At 42.6% G+C, this 23733-nt stretch overlaps 1 protein-coding gene across 4 annotated transcripts in view; it reads right to left on the bottom strand.

Moving 5' to 3' along the window:
• BICD1 (BICD cargo adaptor 1) overlaps positions 1 to 23733 on the bottom strand; it is a 263812-nt gene that overhangs the window by 20278 nt on the left and 219801 nt on the right. For 2 of the 4 annotated variants that reach the window (XM_090043334.1, XM_090043332.1), the window contains exon 7: positions 15378 to 15585. In XM_090043334.1, coding sequence (XP_089899460.1) covers positions 15378 to 15585 — 208 coding nt within the window. Of the gene's footprint in view, positions 1 to 13769; positions 13961 to 15267; positions 15586 to 23733 lie in introns of those variants that run through there. The other 2 variants (XM_090043335.1, XM_090043333.1) reach the window with 2 other exon arrangements.

The raw sequence follows: 23733 nt of genomic DNA on the forward strand, positions 1-23733 counted from the left end.
CATTTAAACAGATCTCAGCACCCCCTGTATGGTCACTACAAACGTAATAAATCATTTAAAATGTAAACATATCACTTATGATACTATTTACATGGTTTCCCTTCAGACTCAGGTATATATTGTAAGGATCATGCTGGCTCAGCAAACATAGCCAGGGCATAGATATTTGTACCATTGCACATGTAAAGGAAGGTTTGACCCAAAACCTTCGGAAGTTAGGAAGCCCCAAAGGCATATCTGGAAGCTATCACAGACCTATCCAACAGGCAGCAACATCCCTTCCATTAGTAACACATTGGTTTTGATTAGAGAAGTTGCTGGTGAGTTTAGGGTATAGATTACCAACTCCCAAAGAGCTGTTCTGCTAAATAAATGCACTGCTTGTCTAATTTAAACAAGCAGAGATTCTCTTCTGCACAACACTTAATGTATGCATTTATTCTTGGCAGGAATATCAGTAACTCATGAAACCACATTAAACCTTTTCAAAGAAGAAGATATAAGACAGATAGGTTTTTAAAGGGATTTTCAGGAGATTTCAATAATTGTTTTTGATAATTGAGGATGGTGGATTCAAGAACATAGGCCCCCTACAGAGAATAAAAGAACACTAGTAACACGTTCAATGATGTGGTTTGTCGTCTGTCTATTTGAACACAACCTAAAGCCTAGGTTCTGGAGAACTTCAACAAATGCTGCTAAAATGCATGATTCAAATACATTTATAATAATGCAGATAATTTTATGCATATGGAAAAAAAGATCAGTAACCTCTTGATGATAATACTCAAGATTAAGGCATGGACTTCACTGCAATCCTTCAATTCTTTATTTAATTTTGTTTTGTAAATGGTACATGGCTTTCTTGTAAAAACAAATCTTCGTAGGGAGGGTATTTTTTAAAACCCTGTTTATAAAATATAATAAGAAAATACAAATAGAAATTAATATAGCCTGTGGCACAGCAGTGAATTCATGTCACCATAATAATTAAATTATATTGATCGGCATGAAATGTACACTATTGGTCTTGTCTGTGGTAATTAGGAAGGTAAACATAACAGAGAAAAACAAAGCAAAAAAGGTCCTGTTCACAGTGGCACCAAGAGGTAAAAGTACTTTTAGCCAGCTGATTTCTTGATCTGTTACAGCCAACTAAAGCCCTTGGCAATGATACTGTTCTTCAGTTTTGAAATGGCATTCACAAAGACAATGTACCACAGCTGGAATGATGCAAATATGTACTGCTCATTAAGCTGAGTTAAGTGAGCATATCAGATGCACAATATGGCCCTTAATACATATATATTTTTATATATGCACCAACAGCACATATTAAACAATGAAAACAAATAACACAAAAATGTGTCATTACAAAAACCACAGAAAACAGAACAAAACAAAACAAATAATGGACATAGAGAATAATCTTAAATTAAAAATTCTGAATTTTCTTTTTCATACACAGCACCTTGTTCACTTAGAGTAGCATCACCCCGGAAAAAGTGATCAAAATCATTTCCATGCTATACATATTAAACGAATGTTTCAGGAAGCTTGTAAAGAAAGGGGAGCCACCGCTTGGTTAGAAAAATGCAGAGAAGACTGGTACATAAGAACTGACACCATAAATATGAAGACATTCACTGCACATACAAACGCATTCTGTACATATTTGAAGGGTCACAAGAAAACCCGGCATTGGGTTCAGTGGGCCACCAGTGAATTTATAGGATTTCCTGAATCTGCCCATTTATTTTAAATACACATTTCTAAGAGGAACCTTTGTGCTTCACCTTTTGCTGGAGCTCTGCTTTTTTGATATAAGCAGCTACTAACTGATCTCATGGAGCTAATATATCACAAGAGAATGAAGATGTTCAGAGCATGCTGGTGAACACGGCCCAGTAGCTAAGGTAGATTAAATTTCAAACCACTTAAGTCTGACAAATTCTTTTGAAATGTATTCCTAGGTTTTTATTTATTTTAATATCAAAGGCTGAGTGAATAAATCTAACTGTAAAATGAAAGCTAATAATTTATCTCAAAGTATACATGTATCTGTATCTTACCGATACAATAGGGGCGTCTACATGTCGCTGTATGGCGATGCTGTTACTGCACCATGTTTTAGTACTTTTTGTAAAAGGAAATACTAAAGCACAGCACAGGAACCACCTGAACTGTGGCAAGTGTGTGGTGCACAGTTAGTTTTAGTCACTACTTTGCTGTTGAGGCACACTAAAACAGGGGACCGTGCTGCTACGGCAAAGTAACTGCTAGTCGCATATAAACTCACGTGATTAGTACATCGCCATAGCATGTCATATGTCATTGTAGTGCATCACTACGGTGATATAGGGTGACATATGGGTGTGCCCTGTAACTCTTAATCCAAAAGTCCTACAGTTGTTAATGAGCAATTGTAACCAAAGAAAGCATCTCCTCCCAATTCTCCGTTGGATTAATCCTTAAAGTCTAATTTAAGAAAAAGAGAAGAAAGGATTATTTAAAGCTGCAGGCCACAATCACCCTCATTCCCAAAGACAACTCAGGCATTACTATAGTTTAGATGCTGGTTGAACAGACTATAAATCTGAAAGGCAGGTAGGCCTCCAAATCAGTACATGAGATAATATTTTATGCCAGTGGCCTTGTATTACTTTTCTTTTTTTAAAAAAAGAAACCATGCCTAACAGTCCTACTATCACAAAAGTAAGAGACACTGGACCAAACCAAAGTTTAGAAGAGCTTAAGGGATGCTTATTATACTGGAATTTACTAGGTTGTGAACTTTTGTGACTACTATCTTTAAACATCCTTAAGGCTAAATACAGACATTCAGGGGCATGGCGGGGGGGTGTGGAGCACAGTTGGGGCGCTCGCCACGTGGCAGGGGCTGAAGTAGTCTGGGACAAAGCCAGCAGAGAAGGCAGCCAAGTGAAGCCCCTGAATGTCATTCTAAGGGGGCAGGTGTGTGGCGGAACACCTTTGGGGGTGCTTGCCACTTGAGGGCTTTCACAGGCTCTGAGGGGAGCCTGCTTTGGAGGAACAGCAGGGAAAACCTCCCTGAGGAACTATTTTAAGGGGGAAGGTGTGTGGCAGGGCACATAACATAAGTAATTTACAACAAGGCATGGCAGGAAAGACAGGTGGGTGTTGTGCCTAAAGGCAGGTGGGGAAACTAGCACTGTGGCTGGTCCGGGACCCCACTATGCCACAGGGAGGTTAAATAGATTTAATATGGCTGCCTGATATCAGGCTAGGGAGGCTAGCAGGGAGTTTGGGGGTCCACCAGGGGATGGGGTGAAGGGGCGACCCATGGGTGGGGCAGGGGGGTAGGCATGACCCACAGATGGGGTAGGGAAAGGGCAGGTGTGACCCACGAGGGGTAGGGAGGGCAGACACAACCTGCAAGAGGTAGGGGGAGCAACCATGATCTGTGGATAGGGGGTGCAGGCATGACCTGCAGGTAGTGTAGGGGGGCAGATGTGACCCACGAGGGGTAGGGGAAAGACATGCAACTTGAGGGTGGGGGGGGAAGGCACAACCTGTGGGGGGGAGGTGGAAGGGACAGGCACTTCCATGAGTGGAGTGGGGAGGCAAGTGCGACCCACAGGTGGGGTAGGAGGAACACGTGTTACCTGACGGGTAGGGGAGGAGACATGACTCGTAGACTGGGTGGGATGGGGTTCCCACACCAAACCTATACTCCCATCTCTCCCGCTCTTCCCCCCAACCAGGACTTACTTGCTCTGCTCCAGCTGTGGTGAACTCTAATAAACACAGCTGTACTTGGAGTGGCCCGTGGGTTGAGAGCACTAGCTGGTGGGGAACAAGGCCCCACGGTTTTCCCAGCCCTGGGGCTGTGCAGGGAAAGTGTACAGAAGTTCCTTGCACTGGTTTAACTTAAATCAAATGAGTCTGATACTACACAGAGCCAGGTTTATCTTAAACTGGCTTCTGCAATTTTTAGACCACTTTGTATGCATGGAACTTCTGTATAGTTACAGGTTTAGCCTGGTTGTTGGTCACTGAGACTGGGTTTGTAAGTTTAAAGTCGGCACTGGGATGAGCTAAGTTTAAATTGGGTGGCCATTTTGAACGCAATTTAACCTCCCAAATGTCTGTATTTAGTCTAAATTAAAAGCAAAGCAGAGTGTGCATAAGCAACAGAAAATGAAAATATAAAATACTCTGCTGTTTGAGGACTCTGCTGTATGGGTACTTCCCTAACCTCTTCCCCAATCAATGTGACCACTGCACAGACAGAAAGAGACCTGGTGGTAGAGAGTCAGCTTTTATGTCTGGTGGAAATTCCCTTTCATCAAGAGATTTTCTCCTTCTTCCCTTAGAACAGCTTTTCGGTAGCTTTGTGCAAAATGGCCAAGAACCTGACTTCGCATTTTCCTTATAACATTATATTTAAAAAAATCATAAACTTATAACTGATTAATAAATAGGTAAAACCAAACAAGAACATTCTGTAAGTCATTTCTGAGAAAAGTATGTTAAATATTCAATAGCTGCATGAAAAACAATTATTTTAAGAAAGAAAATACAACTGGAAAATGAAAAACTAAGGCATTGATGTATTTCTCATCCATTATTTCTGCACTAGCAAGGTGCTAAGCACCTGATACTGACTGCCCTAGTGGTATGGAATTTGAGCACGCTAGACATTCCGCACCTTGAAGGATAAAGATAAGTACAGATTAAAAAATGCCCAAACTGTGCCAGGTCATTATGCTAGTCTTCATGGGTAAAATTCTTCCACTGTAGAAGACCATTGACAAGGCCTTCTCCACCGACTGGCTCCACTCAAGTCCCTGTTAAAAGACTGAGAAAGTTGCAAAGGACCTTCTGGATTTGTGATTTTCACTTTCACTGCATCAGTCAACAGGTTTTTTCCTTATTATTTTCCATGTGAATTTTAAGAATTAAATTCTACCTTGATACATTGCTGGCAACTTTTGGTGATTTTAAAGAGTTCTGTATGTGCATGTATCTCTGAGCAGAATTCATCACAAATTCTGTTCCTCTGTAAGATAGGAAAGCAAGGAAATCTAGTTTTGCAAAACTCCCTTGAAAACAAGTGCTTATAATGTTTGTCTCAAATTCTGATATGGTTTGATTTGCCAGTGAGGGTAGATATACCATATAGACCAAGTCTGGATGTTATATCCAGTATTTTGTGTGTGCTAAACAGGGCATGTCTACAAGTTCGTTCATGTGCCGTAATTTCGGTGCGTTAAGTTTAATACCTAGAGGCATTTATACACATACCTTTGTCTGCTCTGACATGCCAGAAATCCACTGCATCACAGCAGACTCTAATTGAGTCTGTGGAGCATGCGAACTGATGCGCCAGGTGCTGCATCACATACATTTGTATAAATGGCAGAATGCACGTCAGTGCAAAGAAAATGGCAGTTATATGCTTTTGAGCATTTCAGTGTGTTTTAGCTCAAAAGCGCACCGCCACCATTTTCTCAGCACTGATGCACATTTTGCCATTTATACAAATGCCCTTTAATCAGAGGTATTAATGCACTATAATCAGTGTGACTGCGCATTAGCACAGGCACTTGCTTTTTAAGAGATGCTAACACACAGTAGGCGCAGTAGTGGTGGTGTCACGGTTCATGTCTGCTGATGTTACATCACCGTATCAATGAGCTACAGTGATGTAGCATCTTGTGTAGATGCACCTGGTGAAACCTACAAGAGTTGGTTTAACTGGCATGCGAAAGAAAGGCATAGATCTGTCTGTAACAGTAAAAACTGAGTGACCCCTTGCTGGCAGGAGGAACAGGACAAAACAGTGAAGCATCTGTTCTTGGAGAATATATCCAACATTTTATGGAGAATACACTGCAGATATAAGCCAATCTCTGTAGTTCTTTTCTCTAATCACACCAGGCATGGAAGGATTGAATAAAATATATCAAGTTAAGTGAACATTTCAAGAAGAAACATCATTGTTCAGATAATGGATGGGAGTAAGAAGGGGATAAAGACACTGAAACAAAACTTTCTCCTATTCCCTTCATAGAGAAAATTCAAGGATGGACAGCAGAATCCTGGCCTATTTCAGGTACAGGGTAGTAAAATGACAATCTCGCTACTTCATCCTCAGGCTTGATGTGCATAAAAATTAGAGAAGAAAGAATTAATAACTGAAAATAAAAGGTCATTGGTGACAGAAGATTACATACTGTGGGACTATCAAATTCAGCATCAAGTTCACTGCTGAGACCCCTGTGGAAGGAATAAAACATAAGTGTTGTTTGCTTCCTTTATGCGCTCATTTCCTCATGTATTATGAAAAAATCCACTATACAGACAAAGAACTGCAGTTGTTGGTGCCCATCCTGGTTGGCTCAGGCTCCTGGAGGAATATTTTTTATCAGCATAACAATGTTTATTGATAAGTAAGCAAAGCGAGGAAATGAATGACATCTCATCCCTACATACGGTTTATGAATGGAGCTCTTGACTCAGTGGCAGCAAAACCACAGGAAGCTAAATGCATATCAGTGCCCTGAGGAAGCAATGCTCTGGAAATGGAACAATGGGTGGTTCCTAGGCATTGTGATAAGAAACTATTAGTACAACAAAAGACATATTGCAAAAGACATATTGCAAAAGTCTGAAGTTAGGGGTATCTGGGACTGTTGATTTAATGGCACAGTCAAGCAATGTTTGAATGGGCTATGATATAAAGAACTCTTTCCTGGCCAAATTTATGTTATGATTTTCCCTAAAGATCTTCTAGAGCAGATAGCAACCACAACTTGCCCTATGCTAGATGGCCAGTAGCAGCCAGCACTGCCACAAAAATGAAGAGTACTGCTTTTAGGATTAAGTTAGAGGGGGTATGTAGAAATTGTTCAAGATAAGATTTGCTGAGAAAATATAGTTTTCTCTTCTTTGTGGTATTTATGTTTGTGAGTGCTTTAAATATACTCTGGGCCCTTTCATCATTCTCAAATCCTACTGCAAATTCATGTGTGCCTGCTCATGTGGATGAAATGGTTGCTAGAATCGGTGCGTGTTATAGTGTTATTTGAGTTTGCCTACTATTGTGTTATAATCCCCATGATTATGAGGTAGGTGCTACAAGCTATTTGTTGAGCAATACATATGGTGCTTGGCTATGGACAATGCATAGGGCAAGACCCTGTTCTTGACACAGGCACTTATGACATTCACACAGAAACAGACTCAAAACAGTAGAACAGAAGACTGTTTCCTTACTCTCTTTTTTTGTAATGCAAGATAATGAGCAAGACAGCAGAAATCCTACTTTGTGCTTGATTTTTTCCATTAGAGTGACCATATAGGAAAATGTGAAATCTGGGCCAATGTGAAACCTGGGACATTTTTCTCCCATCCTCCCACCTTTCAAATTAGTGGCACTGCTGCAGGTAAAGGCAGTGTGGCAGAGCTCTGGTATTACTATTTAGGCAGCTAAGAGACTCATTTTTCTTCACTTCATGGGTATTAACAATCATCTCCCCTTTATTGGCCATTCTACTAATCAAGCTAACCTATTTTAGGGGAACATTCCTGTCTGTGAGGTCTTCCTATTTCACTGCTTGTGACACACTGCCTCCCTGCCCCACGGCTAGAATGCTCATTTTAATTTTCACTGGCTAGCCAGAACTGGCCTCCAAAATCCAGGAATGTCCCAGCCAAACCAGAATGTATGGTCCCCCTGTTTACTATATATTTGATCTGTTACCCGCAGTAAGGAATTTTACCAAGAGCAAATATTTGATTTGCTGCTAAACCTGCTGCTAGCAGAACAATGTTAAATAATTCCCTACTCTCATTCACAATGCACTTTCTAAAATGGACCCTGAGTCATCTTTAAACCACAAGCTGATATACAGCCTTTATAGCTGTACTTAACTTTAAAGTACAATGAGGGAAGAGGGAACTTGCCTTGGTAAGGATGAAGTGCTCATGTGATGGCTGTAGGTGTTGCAGAGCTTGCTACCGCTACCTTGAATTTGTTTTGCTACAGGCAGTGACAGGGTGGGCCTTGGCTTTGGATCACCTGGTCAGCCAGGAAGTTGATCTTGTGCTTCTCACCTGCCACAACTTTGAGGAAATTATATTCCTAGGAGGCAATGACCAAGGTGGTCCTACCTGGTCTTAATCCCTGTTTTCTTCTGTAGGGCTCCAAAACTCCCCTTTAACTCACCCTAACCTTTCCAGATGGTACTCAGAGTCCTCTGCAGCCAGGTCTTAGTACTGCCTGTGAGTCTATTGTTCTGCCCTATGCCACCAGGCTTCAGTTAGGTGCACTCTTCCAGAGCTGGCCTTGACCTGTGCTCAAATATCCAAAAAAAAAAAAAAAAAAAAGGAACAAAACCCCCCAAACCCTGACTGCTAGGGCAGAAAGAAATCAATTAATCCAATCACCGCCCTGCACAGGCCTGCCCGGCTTACTTGTGAACATTCACAGTTGCAATAGGATCTCTCCCATGCACAGCAAGGCTCTAACCTGAGACAGCAGTTCTTCTGTCCTCTTCCCCGGATCCTAAGCTGTCACTCTGCTCCAGAGATTATCAAAAGCCATGTGTGTCCTCTACCTCGGATCCTCAGCTGTCACTCTGCTCCGGAGAGTATCAAAAGCTGTGTGTGTGCAGGCCTCTGCCTGCCTCCATTCTCAGGGTCAGTTTCTCTGGCCAGTTTTGCAACCCTTGCCTGCTGGGACACTCAGCTGCTCCTCCCTCTGTGGCTTGCAGGGAATTGACCCCTCTGCCCCCTCCAGGGCCGGACATACTTCTGAGCAGTCTCCCTCCTCCAATCCAGAGCAAGATGCTGCTCCAGAAGTGTGATCGTTTCTCTTCCCTTCCGGCCTCTAGCTGCAGCCCTGCTGGCCCTCCATACTATAAGTGCTGGTGGTTTTCACTTTCCCTATCTGTTGCTGCCAGCTGTTTTTCTTCTCTTGCCCTCCCTTGCTCAGCATGTGCGGCACCTCGGGGCTTCTGTTTGCTTTTTCTCGCCCTTTCATATATCCCCCACCGGCTTAAGATGCTGCCAGGCACTCTTCTTTGTTCATAAGGGGAACTTTCTTCCTGGACTGTCACCTGCTCTCCTGGCATTCGCTGCGTTTCGAGGGACTCCTTTGAGTGGCAACCAGAGAGAAAAATCAGCCACCACATTTTCTTTACCTGGTCGATATTCGACCATAAACTGAAATGGATGCAAAGCCATGTTATATGGGCACTGTCTGTCTTGGTGGATTTTAGCCATTTTAGTGGTGCGTGAACTGTTATAACTATGAATTCCTGCCCCAACAGGTAGTACTGAAAATATTCCACACCCCACTTTACTGCTAAACACTCCCTTTCTACTGCGGCGTACCTTCTTTCATGGTCATTTAATCTCCTACTGGCGTAGGCTATCAGTCTTTCTGCTCCCTCAATCCTTTGGGAAAGCACGGCCCCTAACGCTTGTCCTGATGCATCTACCTGAAGAATGAAGGGCAGTGCAAAATTCAGTGCGTGTAGTATAACATAAGGCCTGCTTAACCACCTCAAAGGCTCATTGTTGTATCTCCATCCAATGTATAGGGCCATTCCCCTTATCCTTGATCATGTTAGTGAGTGGGACTGCTAATTCTGCAATATTAGGAATAAATCTTTGATAGTAACCTGCTAAACCTAGAAATGCTCTCATCTGTTTCTTGGTTTGAGGGACCTGGTAACTTTTAATTACCTCAACCTTATCCACTAATGGTTTGATCTGTCCTTGCCCCATGCGGAAACCCTAATAATCTGTCTCACGCTGTCCTAATGCACATTTCCTAGGGTTAACCCTCAATCCCAATCGTTTCAACTTCTGCAAAACTGCCTGGACAGATGTTAGGTGCTGCCCCCAGGTCTTGGTATATACAACTATATCATCAATATATGCAGCCATATATTCATGATGAGGGGCTAGTAACCAGTCCAACAGCCTTTGAAATGTTGCAGCTGCACCATTTAGGCTGAAGGGCACTCTACAGAACTCAAAGTTCCCATGGCGTTCTGAATGCTGTTTTAGCCTGATCTTCTGGCTTTACTGAAATCTGCCAATATCTCTTGGCTAGATCAAAGGTGGAGATAAATTCCAGCTGCCCTATTCTTTCTAGCAACTCCCCAACCCGTGGCATGGGAAATGCATCGAACTGGGTGATGGCATTAAGTTTATGATAATCTATACACAAGTGGAGTGCCCCATCTTTTTTGGGGATGGTCACTATGGGGCTTCTCCATGGACTTCTGGAGGTCTTAATTACTCCTTGTTGGAGCATCTTCCCTATCTCGTCCTTTACTGCCTGATAATGGTGGTGTGGTATCTGTCTCCATCTTTCCCCCACAATAGTCCCTTCTGGTGTTTTAATTCCATGCACTGCATCCCTTGTTCTTCCTGGAATTTCACTGAACACATAAGCAAATTTCTCTAGTACCTCGTTCAGCTGTCTTAGTTGCCTCTGTCAAACTACATCCTGTAACTATTGCCCCCAAGTTGAACCTGTCTGTCCCCACATCTCCTAACTCTCTTCCAAACTCCTCTTTCTCTGGGATAGGAGTAGCCAACAGGCCCTCAGGTTCCTGCCACAACTTCAACAGGTTAACGTGAAATATCTGCCTGTCCTGCCGATGCCCCGGCCATGATACTTCATAGTCTACCGGACCAATCTGGCGTATGATCTGAAATGGCCCTTGCCAACAATTCAGAAATTTACTAGTTGAATTGGGTAACAGGACCAATACTCTCTGCCCAACCTGAAACTCTCTTTCTTTGGCTCCTCGATCATACTGCTGTTTCTGGTTTATTTGGGCCTTCCTCAGCTGATCACTCGCCAACTGATTCATAAGTCATTCTCTCAGAGTTGTCACGTATTGGGAAGGGATTGTTCCTTCATTTCCCTCCTTTTTTGATAAACTCTGACTCCCAGACAGCTCAGAACACAGGTTCCTCCCGTTGAGCTTCCCAGAATTGTGCCCTGCCAGCGAACGCACTCATATGCCATAGATTAGCATCCTCCATATCTGATCCTTCTGCATTTTCCTGGCCTACCAGCCCTTCCCTAGGGGCCATTCGCTCCTGTCCCTTTGCTAACAATTGATGCATCTCTGGCCAATCTTGGCCTAAAATCATAGGGTACAACAAGTCATCAGCTACCCCTACTGGCCATTCCTGAATGACCCTCTTACTGTGAGCTGTACTTTCATCCTCGGGTATGTGCAGCCTTGTCCATGCATATCTATAGGTGTCAGCCTTGCTCCTTCATTCAAGGGTACTAACCCTTTTTGGACCAAGGTTTGATCACTTCCTGTATAGACATTCGGCTTCCCAGGAGAAACTCCTGGGAGTAATTTAACCCTGGTTGTTTCCAAGTTATTTTACTCCTGGGAACAGCTATTTTTACTCTGGGAGGAAAACCCTGAACATCTGTACATTTGTGGTTTCTCTTGGGAGAGCAAACAACTCTCCCAGGAGAAACTGAATGTCCATCTGAGGCCATATTCTTCCAGTGTTTCCTCCCTTCCTACCAGAGAGACAATGTGTCCCTTGCAGGACTTTGCTGCTCTAGTAGAGAACAGAACATGCCCCCTTCACAATTCCCACCCTGGTCGGAGGGAACCACAGGCTGACCATGGGTGGTCTGGGTCAGCCAGTCAGAGCTGCCCAACGCACTGCTGTCACCTGTTGGAACGCAAACTTAGAAAGCCTGCAAAACATGATGACCTGTCCCCCACCCCCACAAGCTAAATAGTGTTAGCACTGCAAGCTCTTCACACGTCAGAGCCTCAGTACTTGAAAGTCTGTACACGTGGCTCTGGGTAAATTTCTCTAGATTATCTTTCTTCTAGATTACCTGAATGTGTGTATGCAGTCATTGATGCACTTGCAGTGCACCCTGTGACTGCAGGTGGCATCCTGCCATGCCTTCTGTGTGACTTCAACCTAACTACACCTCTGCATTATTATTATAACAGCACTTCCAAGCTTCCCGGTTCTTTGGCCTCTGCCATGCAGGAGGTCAGACTAGGTGATAAGACTGCTCCCTTCTGGGCTTACTGACTTTGAATCTTGCAAACTCTGCTCTAGCAGAGAAAAGCAACTCCTTCAATACTTCTTTTTTGCCATGGTTGGGCCCAGCGCCTTACTTGTCTAAAGTTCTCATGATTTCAAATCAGGTATAAAAAAAATATGTAAAATCAGTTTCCTTTAGTATATACAAAAGTCACTATGAGAGATAGCGAGCCCCATTTTCATAGAAGGAAGAAAAAGCAGGCACCATTAGTTTAGTTATGACGTTCCTGTCTAGATGGCATATTTACATGAGACAGTAATGAGCTATGGCAACATAGCCTGTCACTATGGTGACAAAGTGTCAGTGGGCATGAACTGTGATGCTGCTGCTACTGTGCAGTAGCAATGAGCTACTCATTACTACTGTGCAGTAGGGTCAGAAACAAACCATGCAGTGCTGGGACTGTGCCTCAGCGGCAGTTACTGTGTAGTCAGGCACATGTGTAGATGCGTCTAGTGAGTAGTAAAATAACGCACGTGCATAGATCTCCCTCCAAATTAAAATATAAAAAAAATAAATTGAGACATCAGCTGCCAGAGCCTCTCATTAAAATACTCAGTTAAATAAGGAATGATTATTTATTTTAAGTGAATCTTGGAGTGATGCTATATCAATGCAAAGGAGTTATTTGAAAGGACTCCCTGACATGCAGATATACTTTGGTTTGCAAATTTAAAAGAGTTTCTTAACTTTCACTCCAGATCTCTGCCATTCTATTTTTGGCTGCAGGGGTTTCTGCATTTGTCATCTGAACCAATATTATTTGCACTGTATGACTTTAAACCTGTTGTAATATTGCTGTCACTAAGACAGATACGTTGTGGAATATTGTATAATAGTCTTATAAAGAACATCTTATTTATTTTAGAAGATATCACTTCTCTGGTTTCAATTCTTAAGTTTTCTGTTGGTTCTGCTTCTGCCCAGAAAGCTTGAAAATAAACAGTAAGGCAAACAGTCAAAAGCAAAAGTGCTGCTCAACCACAAACCATCCTTCTTGCTCATTTCTAAAGAAGAAAAGCAATCATTAGTTTGTCCATGATAAGAAAAAAAGATGGCATGACCTTAGAAACCTCACCGCAGCTTGCATTTCCCCTTTTATTTGTTGTACAAATAGAGACAGTGTTTTGTCGGTGTTTCATTTGGTAAAAATGAAAGCTTCCTAGCAATATGGGCCTCATGACTCAGTTTACATTAAATAAATATTTTATGAGTGTAATATTATATTATCTTTAATAACTCCAACAGGTACCCAAATGTAAGCACAACCCAAATACTATTTCTGGCTTGTGTGTATTGCCAGCCACTCTATCAATGGCCTTTGTATTCCTGACTCATCTCTCTCATTCAGTTTGTCATTTCCTCACTGGCTAGCAAAGAGTCACTGGATCATATTAAACCGTGGAATAAGTGTGTGCAACTCTCACGGATGCCAGTGACAGTTGTGCCCACTTACCCCATGTATAAACTTGTCCCATTGTATCTGGGACCAGTTATTGTAGGAGCTGACATCCAGCCAGCAGCTACAGCAGGTGGCACAGATGTGGACTTTTTGCTTTTAAAGTTGCAAGAATATGCCTATATTCTATTGCATGTGCAGTGTTGGGAAAGTCCCCTATTCTGCTAATCACTCTGCACCACATGCACCCAAGGAAAAAATGTTTACCTGGTATGGCCACGGTTAACCTTTTTTCCTTGCTGAGACGGTGCCCATGGATGAATTCACTCATGGAAGGGGGGCCCCTCAGAAGAAATGATTCTGTGGAGGCGGGATGAGGGGGGACTCTTAATAAATGCTGTAGGTAGGTCCCTGAAGTCCTGGGATGACTCTGATCACAAAGGGAAGGTGAGAATAGTCTTGCAGGAGATCCAAGAAAAATACATATGGAAACAAAAGAGTTTTACTTTAATTACCTTTAAATGTCTTATGAATGATATCATTATGTTAATTTGTATAACAGGTAAAACACCAACTTGTGTTGCCACCCCCTGTTATTTCCACAACAGGATGCAAATCCTATGTTGGAAATTTTTGTTCACCTTAGTTTACAAACAGATGTTACATTTGTCCTAGGAAAAGCCATTTTATCCAAGGACAAAGTGCAGTCATTCAAATATCCATGTCTACTGTCCTGAGATAAATCTTGAAAATGTTCATGGGACAAGATGTAATAACAATTTATCCTAGGACATTGCCAAGTGTGTCTGAACCATTATCACAGGATTGCATCATTGAATCAATGGCAGAAAAACAGTAGTGCATTCAGCCACCCCGTAATCCCCAGTTAGAAGGGAAGTGTGTGTACACGCCAATCCCAGATCTGGAACAAACATAGGCACAACTTGTCCAGCAACAAATACAACATCTGTTCCTAGCCTTACAGGAGGAGACAAGATTTAGTTATTTCCACCCTCTTTCCCACCTTTTTATGTTTAGCATTCATTAGGATCCCTGACGGTTTTCCCTAAATCTTTTGCATTGTGACCAAGAAGTACCAGAAAAAGGGAATGAACATCCAGGACTTCTTGAACAAAGAGTCCTTTTCAACATCAGAAGCATCAACATCTCCATAACTACACAGCATTAGCAAGACAGTCACAAGACAAGATGAGAATTCACTGGTTGAACAATGAAGCGTTATGAATGGTAGCCATCCCCTTTGACCAAGTCACTATTATATAATGCAGAGAAATCTGTCTGAGTGAACACATCCGTATCCTTTTCCCCACTTATGAGAGAGAGACAAGCACCATGGCTTATCAAAAAGCTACAATTTTTGTTTTAAAAGTGCATTGAAAAGCTCACAGAACACAGGGTCTTTATTTCAGAAGGCTGTTTTACTGTGTGCAAAACCTTAACTCATTTAAAAAAATACAATCACACTAATAAAAGACATAAGAATGTACTGGGACACTGACAGATTATAGTCTGAAACTATATTAAAAAGGAGGAGATAACATTATGGGTAGGTGGAACCAAAAAACACTTAGCCAAGCTTTGAATTCTGACCAGCCACTAGTTGCATCTTCCCCATCACCTTTTCCCCAAACAAAACACAAATTATAATATTAATAATAATAATAATAATGTTTACAATTCAGTGAACGACTTTTAACTAAAGTCTGGCCACTGCACTGTATCATAAAGATCACTGCATGCATACCTTTTCCTCTGAGTGCCACTGCTGACCAGTAAGTTTGGTTGCTGTGGGCCCTGACTATGCAGGAGGAAAGTGTCTATGGTTGGCACGGTGGCTGATGCCTCCTCACTTACTTTAGGGCTGCCGATCTTGCTCTTTCCAAGCTTGCCTTTGCTGCGTCGGGACTGCTCATGATCGAACTCTAAATCCTCCAGTCTCTGGGTTAGGGCAAGTTTTTGCTGGATAGCCATCCGCAACAGAGAATTTAGGGTCTTCTTCTCATCCTCAGCAGCTGCCAGCTGCCTTTGCATCTCATCCAACTGTGTGACATACTCATCGCATCTGAAGAAACAAAAGAGGGAGATACCTGGAGATACATTCTAAAATCAAGCACAACCAAGGTGGGCCTGAACCAACAGCACAAATCTAAACCAGAAAGAGATTTGGGACCAGCTCAAGGTTCCAACTCAAGTGAATTTTTAGCACAGGCCTAATCTCAATCTTGCTGATTCCTACTTGGAGAAAGTTTTGAACCAGAGCTCAACTGCAAACTTTTACAATCAACAGAAATATCTGGATGTAAAATATGGGCGCAGCCATTACCCTCCTATTTCATTTCTGATCCAGATCATGAGATCAATTTTAAGGTTGTGTTTGGGATGATCAGTAATTCAAATGCAATTGTGTTGTGGGCCACTGAATTGATAATTTACTTGTAGTGGAGCAGGCCATAAACAATAAATTCTACTGAAAGCTAAGTATTACACAATAGTATGACAGGAGCTGGAACATTTCCATTCCATACTTAATGTTTCTTAATTTGTTACATAAGACACTAACAATTATTTGCCAGTGGTCACTGGTCAAAGGCAGGAAAGCAAAGTCTGGATAATGCATTATGTTAACTAACTGCACAGAGATATCCTAACGTATCTGTTCTCCTTGGAATCTAGTAACCTTTATTCCAAGGTTTATCTGTGTACACAGCTTAGAAAGGGAGTTATGGTGACTATCTTGGGCTTTGGGGTGTAAACAATGAAAGGTCTGAGTGTAGCCATCTTTTGTCTGGTCACCAAACTATCAATAGCCTTTCAATCCAGGTAACTAGCTCACGTTACACAACATATCAAAGAAATGAATCCCTCAACATTTTGAGTTTCCTACATCATGTTTCTCTCTGTTCCACTTCTTTAGGAACTTTGACCCAAGTTGCATCTCACATTTGATCACTGGCAGATCTTGAGGTTGTTACCTGTCAGCTCCATGTTTTTGGGGAACCGTGACACAGGACACAGACTGTCTGACTCACAAAGAATCGCGCCCCCCAACCTAAACAGAAGCTGATTAAGATGCAGTGCAAGACGCACCTAAAACCCCCCAGATAAGGGTGACAAAAGTGAAACAACTGCCCTAGGTCTCATTTGCATCTGAGATGGGACCAGATGACCATTCATTTACATGAGAGATGGAGAACAGAAAGCCTAAAGCAGAGACTGCAGTGAATTCTGGGATCAGCGAAGCAGGGGAACACTGCATGATGGGGAAGCTGTGCTCCAAATGCTAATCAACCCTCACACCCAGCTCAGCATTTTTCTGACCAGTTCTAATCTGGATTTACAAAAGACTTTTCGTCCCCGTCCCCCCCCGCCCCCCACTCACCTCTAAGCAAAAGTAAATTTATTAGGCATCTCGGGCTGTACATTCCCCAGTCCCACTATGGGAGGCCTATGTAAACTTAATTGGCTAAAACTCGGTTGCCGGGTTAGGGAATGCTGAGGCAATAGACCGAGTCAGAGGGGGTATGGACAACATTTGAACAATGGTACAGGGTTCATCACAGCGTCCAGCCCGTTGGAGCCCTGGCCACAAGTGTTGTCATACTTTTCCCGAGATGACTGGTGGAAGTCCTCTCCACAACAGGTTATGAACACTCCAATAATTGCCTTAAGTCTGTTAAAAGACTATAGCAAGATCTGGAAAAGTCATGCTAAGCTGAGGCTTGTTCACAGCAAGTAAAAATCCAAAACTGATGCGGCAATCTATTGTTTCTGAAGACACCAAGAGAGATCCCATCAAGTATATAATGTCAAGCTGGCTCCCAAGTAGGTGTTTCCTGAGTATCAATCAAGTTCCTGAGATGTTCCACCCAGATAACCCCTTGTCAATAGAAAAGACAATTTGATTTACACTATTGAGAATGCTTGAAAGAAACTGAACTGGGGGTATAAAAATCTGTAAAAGAAGCAGCAGTGTGTGCTGACACCACCCGCTTGCTTCTGGAGAGGCTGCAGGAAGAAGATCATCTCCCTTCAAGGATCGTGCTGAGAACTTTGACCTGTCAGCCGTGCAACCGGAGTGCCTTGGACTGGTGAGATCCCAGCTCGCTCTCTCTTTTCTCTCTCTCTCTCTCTAAGCATAGATTTCTGAACTTGAACTGTATTAGTTACACTTGAGCTAAGTTTCCCCAAATACTTAGTGAAACCAGGGTATACTGTGACTGTTTGTGTTTGTTTTTCCTTTGCATGTCTATTACTACTAGTGTCAATATATATTTTATCTACTTAGCAATAAATAACTTTTATAGTCAAACTGGTGGTAACTGGGTATATTTCTCCTTCTTTACTTCTCTTTCCCCCACTTGCTCTGCAGTAATGCTCCTTTTACCTAAGCTAAAGATCCCTGTGAAGCCCAGAAATACTGTGGGGTCTGCTCATCAAGAGGCTAAAAGATTGGGATGTGCTGAGTTTGAAACACATAAGGGGATCAGCTTGTACAGGCTGATTGACCCAGTTTGGCTCAGACATGCCCTAATGAACTGAACGCTGGCCCATGAGGGTGTCATCTGGACACCCAGCCAGATTCAGAGGTATTCTGTTTAACTGTGTGCTTGTGTCTGACTGTGGTTATTGTTGCTCTGATGAACTGATTCTTGGCATATGAGGGTGTCAGCCTGTCCATGCTGATCAACCTGGCCAGGTCAGGCGCGTCACGTTAATCTGTGTGTGTCTGTGTGTATGACTGATTTGGGGACTGGAGGAACCCAGCCCCACTGAACTGAATCCTGCAAGATAGCTCCATTGGGGGTGAGGGCTTGCAGAAGGGAGAGATACAGCTCCGTATAGAAACACAAATAACACAAGCAGCACATTGACAGAATTACCAAGGCTAGCCCTAATAAATGATCACACCCCAAAGTAGTGGGCAAATCTGGTAACAAGGTACAACCACTTTCTTCAGAGGAGTCCATTAATGTTTATCAAGTGCTTTGAAAATGAAGGTATTTTACTTGGTTGAACTTTAAACAGGGATTTCTGAAGCTAATGAAGGGGGAGGAGAAGACATTATATCCTCATATTAGTAAATGACTGAAATAAAACAGCTGTACTACATTAAAAGTGGAGCCTCTTATCTAATCAGATCATTTACTCACTGCAGTAAAATTACACTAAAAATCACACTGCTCTACAGGTAACTTGTTTGAGATAGCACTGTGCATTGGTACCAGCATCAAATGTTTCCTACGTAGTATTTTTTTAGTTCTTAAATATGCAACCACGAAGTTGGACATTTTATTCATAAACTTATTTGAACATACAACAAAATAAGCAAGATGTATTTACACAAGGCAACCCTACCTAAAAGGCCAAATCTTGTTCTGTCAGCCACATATATCTATGCTGATATATACAGAGTTAATGTGGATTAACACTAGTGTAGATTAAATTTTTATTTTCCATACTACTATCAACAGAAAAAAATGGTGGATTTGACATTTGTATTTTCCCTTCTCAAGATTCATGACTCACAATTAAGCTCTGAATTCCTGCTAACTAAAATATTAAAACAGTAATATTTTCATTCTAGGGTGATTTTAACAAGCACGACTTTGTAAGCCCTGGGGAAAGGAGATATTATGAAAATATTCTGTTCAATATCTTCATTAGCGACCTGGACGAGGGTGTGGAGAGCACCCTGTTCAAGTTCGCTGAAGACACCAAGCTGTGGGTAAAGTGAATACACCGGCAGGCAGGGACCGCATCCAGGCAGACCTGGATAAGTTAGAGAAGTGGGCGGATCTGAACAGGATGCGGTTCAACAAGGACAAGTGCAGGGTGCTGCACCTGGGGAGAGGGAACCAGCATTATGGTTATAGGTTAGGGGCTGACCCTCTCAGCAGCACAGAGGCAGAGAGGGATCTTGGAGTTATGATTGACTCCAGGATGAATATGAGTCACCAATGCGAGGAAGCAATAGGCAGAGCCAACTGCACCCTGTCATGCATCAACAGGGGCATCACTAACAGGTCCAGAGAGGTCTTGCTCCCCCTCTGCGGCGCTGGTCAGGCCGCAGCTGGAGTACTGCGTCCAGTTCTGGGCGCCGCACTTCAAGAAGGACGTGGAGAACCTGGAGAAGGTCCAGAGGAGGCCACTCATATGGTTGGGGGCCTCCATGGCCAGCCCTATGAGGAGGGGCTGAGGGACCTGAATCTCTTCAGTCTCCGCAAGAGGAGACTGAGGGGGGATGTTGTGGCTGCCTATAATCTTATCAGGGGCCACCAGCAGAGACTCGGGAAGGTCTGTTCACCAGGGCCCCGCTTGGAGTCACCAGGAACAATGGCCACAAGATGAGGGAGGAGAGGTTTAGGTTAGATATTAGGAAGAACTACTTCACTGTAAGGGTGACCAGAGCCTGGAATAAGCTTCCCAGAGAGGTGGTGCTCTCACCTTCCCTGGAAATCTTCAAGAGGAGACTGGATAGGCACCTTGCTGGGGTCTTATGACCCCTGCCACTCCCAGTGCTCCTTCCTGCCCATGGCAGGGGGTTGGATTAGATGATCTGTCTAGGTCCCTTCTGACTCATCAATTCTATGATTCTATGAAATTGGTTAGCTTACAGTCATCTTCCATATCTCTTTCTGCTAAAAGTGATGTGATGTTTATGGACGTTTCAACCAGTTTCTTTGACAAGACTGCTAAAAAGTATTCAGCACCCAGGATATTAAATTAAATTAAATCAAATCCATTCAAAATAGGAATGGCTGTAATGTACATGATATCTCAAATTTAAATTCTTACTCACTGGAATCAGACAGTACCTGTATCCTTCTTCACTATTTCTCTTCTGTTTGTCCAAGAAGAAACAAACAAACAAAATCTCCCAAACCCTCTACCCCCACAAAACCTGTTGGCTTTAAAAAAAAAAGGTAGCAACCCCATAACACCTGCCTTATGGTACATCTAATGGAACTCATTGCCTTATTTTAATGTGCTAATGATCCAATTTCCATTTTGGAATAAAATTGCTTGGCCTTAGACCTGAGTATATACATTCTCTACAACTGCATGGTTTATGTAAAATAATGTAATTGCAGTTATTAATTAAACATAAAACTTAATGAAGATGTATATTATTACAGTAAAAGCAATTTACATAACTACACTTCGGTGGCATATAGTAAACCAACATAAACTGGCTTTAGTATTTTCAGCACAGTTGGGTTGTTCCACCGGTTGGTAATGACTTCATACTTATGATACTAATAGTCTAATAAACAGAGTTTTCTTACTGTTTTCCTTGATTATATATCCTTCATATCAGGTTTTTGCACAGCAACAATTAGACTTTCCTCTTGGGTAGGGTAGTTATGGCCTTTCTTGGCTGCCTACACTCATTTAACCTCCAGTGACACCTGAAGCATGCCATTCTCTCTTAGAAAAGCACAGACCATTGTATCTGTGTTCTGTTGCTCAAATATATATTTATCTAAGAACCATTACTCTGACAGGTTAAACATAGCAGGGAAACAGGTGAAAGGCCATAATTAGCTTTTGAGGATGCTCAGTTACCCAAGCTCTACAGTTCTCTTTGAAGCCTGTAGTATTCAAGTTATTTCCCATTATGAGAGGTAGTTAATCTCCTTTATCTATGGCATTTTAATTCAATTAAATATTCTGGTTAAAATAAATGTATGGGGTATGATACAATGGTGTAGGTTCTGATCACTGGGGCACTTGGAGCATGGGACCTGGGCAATGAGAGCTTGTGAGCCTGCAGAGTAACCCACCACTACTCAAAACTGATGAGGTACTTCATGGTATTTAAGACATTTGTTGAGCACACCATGGACCATTGCCAATATGAAGACAGTTGGCTGAGACCACCCGCTGGAAGGAAGACTAAGTGTATGAATTGAACTTTCCTACTCCCACGACATATACCATAGACTCAAAAAAACTGTTTAACATCCTTAAATATTCCCCATCCCAGAAATTATACATCATATGCGAAAACCAGTGTCTGAAAGTGTCTCATAAACCTACCAGCTCTGTACTGATGAGGTTACCATGTGCAGGGGCTGCATTACCAACTCATGTCCCAGACTGCATCATCACACGCCAACTACGTACCTACATAGCCACTATGTGCAAGATCCTTGTAACAGGGGACCTTCTTCGGAGCCAATCTATCAATGCCCCGCCCACCTATTATGGGCTACCCGCCCACCTCGCCTGCCACACCTCATTGTTAACTAATTAAATCATTAATTAGGTGAGATGCTGCCCATTTCTTGCCCTGATGCTAGGACGCGGGGTGCTGCCCATTTCTTGCCCTCTGTTCCTCCCCTACACCGCAGCCCAAGCCTCGCAAATGGCATCCACTGATGTTAATCTCATTGGCTCCACTCTGGGCCCCAGAATTCTCCAGTTTGAATCCCACCTGGATCCCTCCAATCAGGCAGCCTACTCTGCCTTCATTCTAGGCTACATAGCTCCCTGAGTGGTTCCCCCTTACGGGAGGTAAGTAACTGGCCTGGCATTTCCTGGGGGCTCCTGTGCCACTGAGAGCCAGGTCACCCACTCCCGACAGGGTGCAGTTTTAGGTCATGCCCAGGACCAGGAGTCTCCAAGCCATCCCCTACAGATCCTTCCTTACCTCCAGGTGTTCCAAGCAGCCTTGCAGCCGGGCAATGTTACTGCCTGATCTGCCAGGGGCAAACTGCTCTGTTTATATAGGTGGCCAGGGAACTAAAATGGCTACTGCAATCAAGCACCTGCTGGCTGCTTGGCTGAGTCCTTAAAGTGGCAGGCACCAACAATGCCCTGCCACAAACCTATACCGTCTTTTGACTTTACAAAGCCATGTAATAACTATAATTTTCAACATTTTATGATACTGTTTTCTTTTTGTAGGCTTGTGAATTGAAAAGCTGCATGGGTTACATCCAGTATTTATTACTTGAGAAGAAAACATACAGTTCAGAACTGTACTGAAGGGAAAAGAAACAAATATATCTCCCTTATCAACAATATAAACACAGAGAAAATGATTTTCATATCTGTATTAATAATACATTTTTACTTTCAGGAAATGCTCTCCCTGCATTACCAACTCAGTAGCAGGTAACATGTGATACAGGGTTGCCATGGGAACCCATTTCATTTAACAGCAGACTAAACAATTAAGGTTTTATGCTCAAGGCTAGGGCTCTGCATATTTACCTTTAAAAAAATCTCATGTTCTCCCATTTTGTAAAAAGAATTTTTTTTCCTGAATGGCTGCTCACAGTGTGTTGGCTGTTCAGAGCAGCAATTTTCATTTAGACAAGTAATATTCCAAAAGGGGGAGGGAGAAGAAGGGGCTAAAACAAGTCAATCATTAGAGCACTTGGGAAGATTGATTTAAATGTTTGTATTTTGTAAAAAATTAGATCTAAAACCATTTAGAAGGGGCAGGGGGAAGGAGAGATTTTTAATATAGAAAAGTCTCAAAAATGCACAGATGGGTATGTAGTAAAGTTTTAAAAATATGTAGGGCCTTTTTACAAACATACCTGCAGACTATTATACAAAGCTTTAGGGTGTTGGTGCCACTGCACATGACCAAGGCTGCCTTCTAGAGGGTATGCAATGAAATCAGATGTTTTGAACTGAATTCCAGATGTATTAGGATGATTGGTCCATTATTCTTTTGTATCTCTTTTGTGCATTTCAATAATGTTTTTAAACGATGCAGGCATATGACCTGGATAACTGATAGCTATAGGCATGTTTACACAGCAGTGATGCATGCCAAATAGGGTGATCCTGAGCATGTCCCAGCCAGCTGCTCTCACTTACATGCCCCAAACCCAGAAACTTTCCTCTACAGCCTCTCTCAAGAGCTTCATCTCCAGCAGTAATATAGGAATGCAGTTAGGTGTCCATGGCATACGGACAGTGATAACTTCTGGTGGTTATGCAATCGGTCAGCATAGGTGCTTGTCCCCACTTGCCCTGCCTTAGTTACACCACTGATTTACAGTGTACTTGAGAACAACTGTCAGGGCAACTCGGAAGAGCCTTCATCAGAGTTTTTCTTGGTGTGCAGCATGTTAACTAGAGCAGGTGGGCACAGTGTCCTCAAGAATGGTCTAGCCAGAGTGGCCTGCTCCTGCGGTGTAGATATGCTCTTAAGCACAATGGCCCTAAGATGGTCTTCTTTAAGAAAAGG

This window comes from Crocodylus siamensis, chromosome 4 (assembly GCF_052110815.1).
Source record: "Crocodylus siamensis isolate JL-2025a chromosome 4, ASM5211081v1, whole genome shotgun sequence".
NCBI classification, from domain to species: domain Eukaryota; kingdom Metazoa; phylum Chordata; order Crocodylia; family Crocodylidae; genus Crocodylus; species Crocodylus siamensis.